Source organism: Cyprinodon tularosa, unplaced genomic scaffold (genome assembly GCF_016077235.1).
Source record: "Cyprinodon tularosa strain WSP-4 unplaced genomic scaffold, ASM1607723v1 ctg122, whole genome shotgun sequence".
NCBI lineage: Eukaryota > Metazoa > Chordata > Actinopteri > Cyprinodontiformes > Cyprinodontidae > Cyprinodon > Cyprinodon tularosa.
In genome coordinates, this window is record NW_024038026.1 from 1,654,877 (window position 1) to 1,664,958 (window position 10,082).

The 10,082-nt window shown below is 34.9% G+C and overlaps 1 gene segment (V, D, J or C); it reads right to left on the minus strand.

The window, feature by feature from the left end:
- Positions 1-3,535: 3,535 nt before the first annotated feature.
- Positions 3,536-8,413, minus strand: LOC119777314. The segment is given in 3 exon segments: positions 3,536-5,219; positions 5,526-5,936; positions 8,406-8,413. Coding segments are annotated over 3 exon segments (507 nt in total).
- Between the last annotated feature and the right edge of the window lie 1,669 nt (positions 8,414-10,082).

Below are 10,082 nucleotides of genomic sequence, written 5' to 3' on the forward strand. Positions count from 1 at the left end.
GTACTACTTAAGTCTTTCTAACCAATGGAACATTTGCTCTCAAGATTATCAGGCTTTGCAACAAGAAGACAAGGTGATTGGTTGAAAGGGTAAATGAAAATCCGCCTACAGTTCCTCACAAAACTGTTCAGACCCCATGAACTTTTAAAAAAAACATTTTTGTTAAAACACTTCAGTGTTCTTTCTTCCCATGATTTTTTTTTATTTTTTATCATTGTCATAAACAGATGCTTAATTTCCAAGTGGAAGGTGTCAAAAAGACTGGAAAATGTTGGTGTATAGCATATGCAGTCTCCAATTGATAGTTCCATGCCTTGAAAAAACATCTAAATAACATAATGCACCATTGAATCAGGGTCTTTGAAGATGTATATTGAGGTCTTTTGCTTGCAAATAATAGAATTTGTGGTGTCATCAGCAAGCTCCTTTATCTTTGCCACATCACACATAAAGAGATAATAGCAGGTGGCTTTTTAAAACACCACAGTGATAATTTATTTGATAATTCATAACATATGGGTGGAGGCAATTCCTTACAGGTGATCCTTATTTGTGATATGCAACAGGTGAGCCAAATTGGGTTTCCATACTGACTGTGCAAATGGTGCCAATGCCATCAACATAGTAAACATTATGTTTTTTTTTTTTTGTTTTTTTTTACAGTGTCATTTAATATTTGCTGTTTTGTATTGCACAAAAGCTATATGTGATAAAATGTTAATTTACTTCATGAATACCATTCAGTAGATACTCCTTTTTATATACTTAAACTTCATCTGTGACAGTAAAGGTAAGAAGGACTGTATGCTTGAACTGGTAAGTGTCATGCTGTCTGCTGTCTTATGTGTAAGGGAAGCTCAGGCTGCGGTAAAGCAGTTCTCTGGGTCACATGACCTTTCAGTGACAGAGCTGACCTTCTTAGGTTAGATCTGAGAGAAGAAGCCTGCACATAGTAGCAATATGCAACAAGTGCTGTATATCAACCTTAAAAAAAAAAAAGTTTAATATATCTGAAATTATGGTAATACCTGGTTCGAAGTGTTGCTTTAATGTGAACAAACATTTTACTCTTGCAACTTAAGTGGTTACAGAAAAGAACATTTTATTAATTTTTTATTTAAATAAATTGAAATGGAAAGGAAAATAGGATGTTTTTGCTATTCACAGCAACATTGGTGCCATCAACAAGTGATAGTATGTGAATTCTACTGAAATGACATACATATTGAACTTCCTTTTTGCTGCTTTTTTTCTGATACTGAGCCAATAAAAAAGCCCTCTTTTATATTACTGAATCTTGAGCTGCAGAACCCTGCTTCCAGAGTCACTCTAAAAATAAACAGCTGCTTGCAGCATGATTATATCTCCGTAATTCACCTTGTAAAAGTAAAAGATTGCATTTTAAAAAGCAGTCAAGCTGCATGTCAAAGTCACAGAGTCAAAATGTAAGTATATTATTGGACCAATATTTTAATAAAGAATGTTTTAAAGTAAAGGTAAATAGGAAAAGATAGAGATAAACTGTTACCATTAAAAAGCAGCAAAACAATGAAACAAACTCAGTTTTGGAAAAAGGGTATTAAATTGTAATGTTTGTAACATAATTTCCAAAATGTATTATCATGATGATTTTAAAATTTATATACTTACCTTTACACTTTATATACAAAATGAAAGATAAAACCAGCTGTGGGCTGTGGGTTTACATCAACACAACTGGTGTAAAAATGCTAGATCGGTCACCAGCTTCTACTCTCCAGACATTGAGCTTTTGACTGTTAATTGCAGACCTATCAATCTGCCTAGGGTTTCATGATCTTGGCACCTTTAGGGTGGGTTTTTTCCTCCTTGTTGGCAGATTATTCGAGCTTCTAGCAAAACGAACATTCGATCTATTCCAGTTTGCCTACCAACAGAACCGCTCCACTGAGGACACCATGTCCTCTGCCCTAAACCTGAACCTGACACAAATCACACCTGGAGGGGAAAACCCAAGTGCGGATGCAGTTCCTGGACTTAGGTTCAGCTTTCAACACCAGCATCCCACAGCATCTGATAGGAAAACTGGAACATAAGGGGCTTTAGCAGACCCATTTGCAACTGGATGCTAGACTTCCTCACCAACAGACCTCAGTCACTGCGGGTCAGACAGAACACCTCTGATGTCATCACCTTGAACACAGGCTCCCCTCAGGGCTGTGTCCCAGGCCCCCTGGTGTTAACTCTGATGAAACACAACTGCGGCGCCAGGTTCACCACCTATCACATCATGAAGATTGCAGACGACACTTCTGTTGTGGGCCTCGTCAGAAACGACAATGACCAGGAAAACAGAGAGGAAGTGGAGCAGCTGGTGGGCTGGTGCAGAGACAACAGCCGCAACCTGAATGTTGAGAAGACGAAAGAAATCATCATGGACTTCAGGTGGACACGACGGTCCACTGCTTATCAACAGCTCAGCTGTAGAGGTGGTCAGCAACTACAAATTCCTGGGTGCACAACACAGACAATCTCACCTGGGCTCTAAACACCACCTCATTGGTCAAGAGGGCGCAGAAGCGATCATTGGGGCTCCTCTTCCCTCCCTTATGGACATTTCATCCCACCGCTGTGTGTCCCGATCCCATAACATCATCAGTGACCCCTCACACCCCCACCATGGACTGTTCTCCCTGCTGACCTCTGGGAAGAGGCAGCAGGGAGCAGGAAGAGCATTTGTGTGTGAGCAAAAACTACCAGTTTAGACCTGGTGTCCTCAGGATTCTGTTTTCAATAGTTTTTTCAATGCAAAAATGTACTGCAAAGTGAAGACTTTTGACAGCGGCTATTAATGTAAGTTAACTGCATATTTGAGTTAATATTTGAGTTGTTCTGTAACTCACTGAAAGGTAACAGATGTTCAGTAGTTAACAGATGTTTGGTAGCACAGTTTATTGCCATTTTTTCAGTGGTTTATGTCAATTAAAGCATATTCCACAAAAATCAAAGATCAAATCAGAGGCATTGAGAAGTTCTAAGTTCTATGCTCATTTGCAAACCGAACATCAAAGTTTTTATTTCTTGCACATGATTGATTCATATGAATACCTAAAACGCAAACAACATAACTTACACATAAATAAAAAAGCCACAAGTTGTTTGCAATATATAGATGAAAAGAATCCCAAATACTTATTTTAATAAAAATACTTTAATCCTCCTTGGATCTTTGTAAGGTAAAACATTTTGAAAAGCAAAACCCCACATCAAGATATGTTGATAACATGACATTCCCCTTTCAAAGTCTTGGAGCGCACAATTACATATAAAACTGTCAAAACATCAGTGAGAAAATTGTACATTTAACTGTATACAGATTCTCCACAGAGACAATAATACAGAGATGTGATTAAAAATGTAAATTTAACAAGAAACACATAATTTCACAACACAATGCACAAGAATATTTCACAAAAGTATTCAGTTAAATTAAAAGTCCATTTTTTTTCAAGATTTGAAAAAAACCCACTTCAAATTCAAATTAGCTATCAACATAGTAATAATCTGGAATGTTTTACTAAGGCCTCTGTTTCTTATCATCTAATAGATCTTTTTAATTTGAAAGATAACATCACTATGTATAAATATAAAAAAATAATGACATAGGTTGAAGTGCACTATATTGCCAAAAGTATTTGTTCACCTCCCTCACTTCACATATGAATTTAAGTTACATCCCATTTTCAATCCATAGGGGTGCCGTATGACGTCAGTCCATACTTATCAGTTAAAACAGCTTCAAGTTTTCTTTGTTGCAGGTATTCCTCTCCGTACTTTGCATGGAAGATTGGTTACCAGGTTTACTGATATGCTGCAGGTCAGGAGCACTCATGCAAAATAAAGCAAGGATTATAAAATAATTTATTTACTCATAATAATATTATAATGAACACAATTGCAGTGACTTGGCAATTACATGACTGAAGGCAAGTCAATTTGCAGGTCAGAAATGGCAAGTCAAAGACATGGCATGTCAAGTCTTTGGTTAATTTTAACAATAGACTCTATGACACCTGTCTCTCAGTGTCTTCTCTAATTCATCCCAAAAGGGTTCTATCAGGTCGAGATCAGGACCTTGTGCTGGCTATTCAAATTCATCCACACCAGAGTTTGCCATTAATGTATGGACCTTACTTTATTCACTGGTTTACAGTCATGTTGGAATTGGAAGGGCCCAATGTTTGGAAAATGGAATTGTCCAAAAGGTTTTAGTATGTTTTATGCATTTAATGTTCCTCTAATAGGAACTAAGGGGCAAAGCAAACTCTTGAAAAAAAAACAACCCCACACCATAATCAACTTTACACAATACAGATAAATACCGTAGTCCAGGCAACCGCCAAACTCAGACTTGTCCATCAGATTTCTAGATGGACTAGCATTTTTTGACTCTCCAAAGAACGTCTCTGCACTGTATCCGCTGATCCCTTTCAGTTAATGTGGTCTACCACTTCATGAGTAAGTTGCTGTCATGGACTTCAATTTTCTTATGATAAAACTGATAGTTGACTGTGGAATATTTAGGAGCAAGAAAATTTCATGACTCATATTTCAGATTTGTCTCACATGTGGCATCCAATCACAGTGCCACGCCTGAATTCCCTTAAGTCTTAAGAGCAACCAGTTCTTTCATGGATAAACGAAAAAAAGAATCTGCATGCCTAACTGGTAATTCCAATAATTTAGATGGGTGATCATATACTTTTGGAAATAGGTAACATACCAATCTTGTCTCTGTAAAGTATCCTCAGTGCCACCTAGCACAGAGAATAGGTTATTCTCATTGACTTATTGGTGATATTTGTAAATATTTTATAATTAATCAAAACGTAATAATTTGTGTTCATAAAATAAAATAACGAGGATGAGAGCCCCAAATATTTTTATCTGAGCTGAACTGCAGTGTTTCACTGAGGTGACAAGTTAAATATGTTTTAAACAATTTTTATTTACAACTTGAGGAAAAACTGCATATATAACAGAGCATTAAGTCGTAGAAATATCCAAGGTGGTCTGTAGGGATCTGGTGCATAAGTGAATTTATTTGACATTAATGAAATGTCACAATATTGCAGATCATGTTTATCATCAGTCTCTCAAAAACACAAGGATAGCGATGACAATCACACATAGAGCACAAAGCACACCAAGTCCGATGACAACTGAATCCAAGTTGTTTTCTGAAAGTAAAAAAGTTCAATTAGCAAAAGACATTATTCTTCCTACAATAACATATTTCAATTTACATCATTGCCAACTTAATGCTTACTTTTATTTAAATTAAGAAGTATTTCAATTTAATTTAGTCATGTTAGATTAACTTCGAAACATTGAAAATTCTATCATTTTTCGTCTGTCCTCCTTCCAAGACATTATTAAAAAAGTTATTTAGCTTTGTCTAATAATGTTATATCATTGATTAGATGAAAACAAGTGCAAATATGTGTTCTTCAGATAAATGCTTTAACATAAATGTAAATACATACTTGTTTCGGTCGTAGTTTTGACGCCAAACAGAGTTTTCTGAGTTTGTTTCACATCAGACTGACTCACTTCCAGTTTTATGACATTAAAGAACGGCATCTTGTATGCTATTCCTGCCTGACAGAAGTATATTGCTTCGTCCTCCTTTTGGATGTTTCGTATGATGAGCGAATACACATTACCCACTTTTATGACCTTGAATTTGAAACTAAAGACCTTAAATGGTTCTTTAAGGTTTACACTTTCAAAATACCCTGTTACAACCGTTTGGATCGAATATCCACACTTCATCTTGTACCAGTAAAACAGTCCGCTCTCTTTCCCGGTGACATTACAAGTCAGAGTCACATTTTCACCAACTTTGACTTCAGTTACAGGAATTGTCTGAGAAAACACAAGAGTTGGAATCACCACTAAAGGAGAAAAAAAATAGAGAAATTTTGAATCAACTGACAAGATATCCTCAGAGAACAATCAAACAGTGGAATTCAAACATTTTTGGCTTGGAAAAAGAAAAAAAACAGCCTTTTTTTGTTTAGGCTTGGCACACAGATCAATAAAAAATATTAAAAACTGAATAAGAAAAAATATATGCACTTACACATTGCACTTAGAAGAACCAAGGAAAACTGTCCACAGAGCATTATGATTGAAAATGGAGCTTAACTTTGCTTGCGCAGTAGATTTCCTCTCAAGATAGTGCTCTAGTTTTCAAAAAAAAAAAAATGCTGACTGAAAACAACACAGATTCTACATCTGTATTTTGAATTTCTTTTTTCTATGTCTAATCAGTCAGATGCGAGTTTTTTATTATTTCTTTCCCTGTGTCTGCTTACATTTTTTATTACATTAATCTGTAGATCTGAGATCTTTTACAGCATTATCAGATGATATTGTAATTATAATACTTGAGTTACAACAATTTTACCTGTAACAGCTAGATTTCAATAAGAGTGTTAAAAATCTCTCTTTCATAGCCATTGGAGATTAATACATTATGAATATATAGGGTAAGATTTTAGCTCCAAAAACCAAGCATTACTGTCTTAGGTCATGAATCTATTATATGCACTGTCCTGTTCCTAGTTTCTATTAAAATAATGTCAACCAAAGAGTCAAAAACTCAAATTGGAACTTTACAATATATTCCTTTTTAGATGAAACATATGCTGACTGTTATCATGTCTACTTTAACCTTGCTGGCAAAGTACTCCAATGCAAATTATGTCATGGCCTGAGGACTCCAAATTAACCTCAGTATCTTCAAAAAGCAATGGTGCAATGCAAAATTTTACAAACAATATAGTGCACTTCAACCTATGTCATTATTTTTAATTATTGTTGCACAGGTGGCACCCAATCACAGTCCCACGCTTGAACTCCCTGAGCTTTTGAAAGCAACCAGTTCTTTCACAGATTATTGAAAATAGGAATATGCATGCCTAAGTGGTGATTCTAATAATTTAGATGGGTGATCAAATACTTTTGGGAATCGGTAAGATACAAATCTTGTCTCTGTAAAGTATCCTGAAATGTTATGTGTTTTGAATTGGCACTGTATAAATAAACTGAATTGGATCGAATCACCTTCCATCCATCAGTGCCACCTAGCAAAAAGAATAAGTTATTCTCATTGACTTATTGGTGATATTTGTAAATATTTTATAATTAATAAAAACTTAATAATTTGTGTTCATGAAAATAACGAGGATGAGAGCTACAAATATTTTTTTCAGGGTTGAACTGCAGTGTTTCACTGAGGCGACAAGTTAAAAATGTTTTAAACCATTTTTATTTACCACTTGAGGAAAAACTGCATATATAACAGAGCATTAAGTTGTAGAAATATCCAAGGTGTTCTGTAGGGATCTGGTGCATAAGTGAATTTATTTGACATTAATGAAATGTCACAATATTGCAGATCATTTTTATCATCAGTCTCTCAAAAACACAAGGATAGCGATGACAATCACACATAGAGCACAAAGCACACCAAGTCCGATGACAACTGAATCCAAGTTGCTTTCTGAAAGTAAAAAAAATAAGGTCAATTAGCAAAAGACATTATTCTTCCTACAATAACAGATTTCAGCCTAGATCATTGCCAACTTAATGCTTACTTTTATTTAAATTAAGTAGAATTAACATTTTATTTGGTCATATTAGATTAATTTCTAAACATTAAAAATTGTCATATTTCTTCTGTCCTCCTTCCAAGACATTATTAAAAATGTTATTTAGCTTTGTCTAATAATGTTATATCATTGATTAGATGAAAACAAATGCAAATATGTGTTTCTCCAAATAAATGGTTTAACACAAATGTAAATACGTACTTGTTTCGGCCGTAGTTTTGATGCCAAACAAAGTTTTCTGAGTTTGATTCACATGAGACGAACTCACTTCCAGTTTCATGGCATTAATTAATGACATCTTGTATGCTGCTCCTGCCTGACAGAAGTATATTGCTTCGTCCTCCTTTTGGATGTTTCGTATGATGAGCGAATACACATTACCCACTTTTATGACCTCGAATTTGAAACTAAAGACCTTAAATGGTTCTTTAAGGTTTACACTTTCAAAATACCCTGTGACAACCGTTTGGATCAAATATCCACACTTCATCTTGTACCAGTAAAACAGTCCGCTCTCTTGCCCGGTGACATTACAAGTCAGAGTCACATTTTCACCTTGTTTGACCTCAGTTACAGGAATTGTCTGAGATAACACAAGAGTTGGAATCACCACTAAAGGAGAAAGAAAATAAAGAAATTTTGAATCAACTGACAAAATATCCTCAGAGAACAATCAAACAGTGGAATTTTAAACATTCCTGGTTTTGAAAAAAAAAAAACTGAATAAGAAGAAATATATGCACTTACACATTGCACTTAGAAGAACCAAGGAAAACTGTCCACGGAGCATTATGATTGAAAATGGAGCTTAACTTTGCTTGTGCAGTAGATTTCCTCTCAAGATAGTGCTCTAGTTTTCGAAAAAAAAAAATGCTGACTGAAAAAAACACAGATTCTACATCTGTAATTTGAATTTCTTTTTTCTATGTCTAATCCGTCAGATGTGAGTCATAATCGGTAGTGGTGTAAACTTATTGAGAAGTTTAAATGTTTTTTTGTTTTTTTTCTTTCCCTGTGTCTGCTTACATTTTTTATTACTTTAATCTGTAGATCTGAGATTTTTTACAGCATTATCAGATGATATTATAATTATAATACTTGAGTTACAACATTATTACTTCTAACAGCTAGATTTCAATAAGAGTGTTAAAAATCTCTCTCTAATAGCCACTGGAGATTAGTACAGTATTAATATAAGGTAAGATTTTTGCTCCAAAAACCAAGCACTACTTAGGTCATCAGTCTATTATATGAATCACCCTGTTTCTAGTTTCCATTAAATTAATGTCAACCAGTGGTCAAAAACTCCAATTTGAACTGGATATTTTTTTTCTTTTTTAGATTAAACATATGCTGACTGTCTTCTTTAGCCTTTAACCTTGCTGGCAGACTACTACAATGCAAATGATGTCATGGCCTGAGGACTCCAAATGAACCTCAATATCTTCAAAAAGCAATGGTGCATTGCAAAATTTTACAAACTAGATATTTTATACCATAAATAGTATGAGTGACATTACAAGGCTTTGACAGAGACTAACTCATGCTTGAAACAACCAAACATTGTGGAAACAGAGTGTGGACACAGAGATTGCTTTGGTTTTGTAATACCAGAAAGTCTCATACATGCAGCACTTTCTATGCCACCTCAAGTTAAAAGTCTTAACACTAGTCTTCAGGTTAATGAAATGTTTACTGGGCAAGCACTCGACCATGCCTATCTCATCATCTCACAAGATATAGATCGGATTGATTGCTGGGAACCAGTTTTGCAGAACCCTAAAATAAAATGGTCTCAGAAACTGCAGAATGTGCACAACATTTAGATAATTTTAAAGTTATTGTTAATATACAACTTATTTAAAACTCCTCAAAAAATCTAGAGATTTATACTAATTACAACCTCTGCATTAAATGTACTTTTAATGCTCTATGGGAGAAATACTACAAAATGCAGAAAAAGAATTCAAAAAAATTTTGATATTTTAACGCTTTTTTTTTTTCACTGAGAAATTTTCTTGTACACATACTCTAGAAACAATGGGCCTCATTCAACATTTTCATACTTTTGTAACTTTATCTTAATCATCCTACCATGGGCTAATGTGATTATGCCACATTAGATTAAGCAAATGTTCCGAACACCAGATAGCTGCGCAAATGAATCTCATTAATCTGATAATTCATATAATAATATCTACATAATGTCATACTTATGGTTTTAAGTGCAGGTTCTGTTAGCATGGGTCCTTCTCTCTTACTCTCTGCAGGGTGTGGCGGGCAGGTGTTCTTCATTTCCACTAATTATGGGGTCTTCATAAGGAGCAACAAGGAGGAGAGCGTCAGTTCTTTATAGCTCCCAGTGTGGTACCTGACTCATTCCTAGCTGAATTTACCAGTTATTTTCTGAGCATATTTCTTACT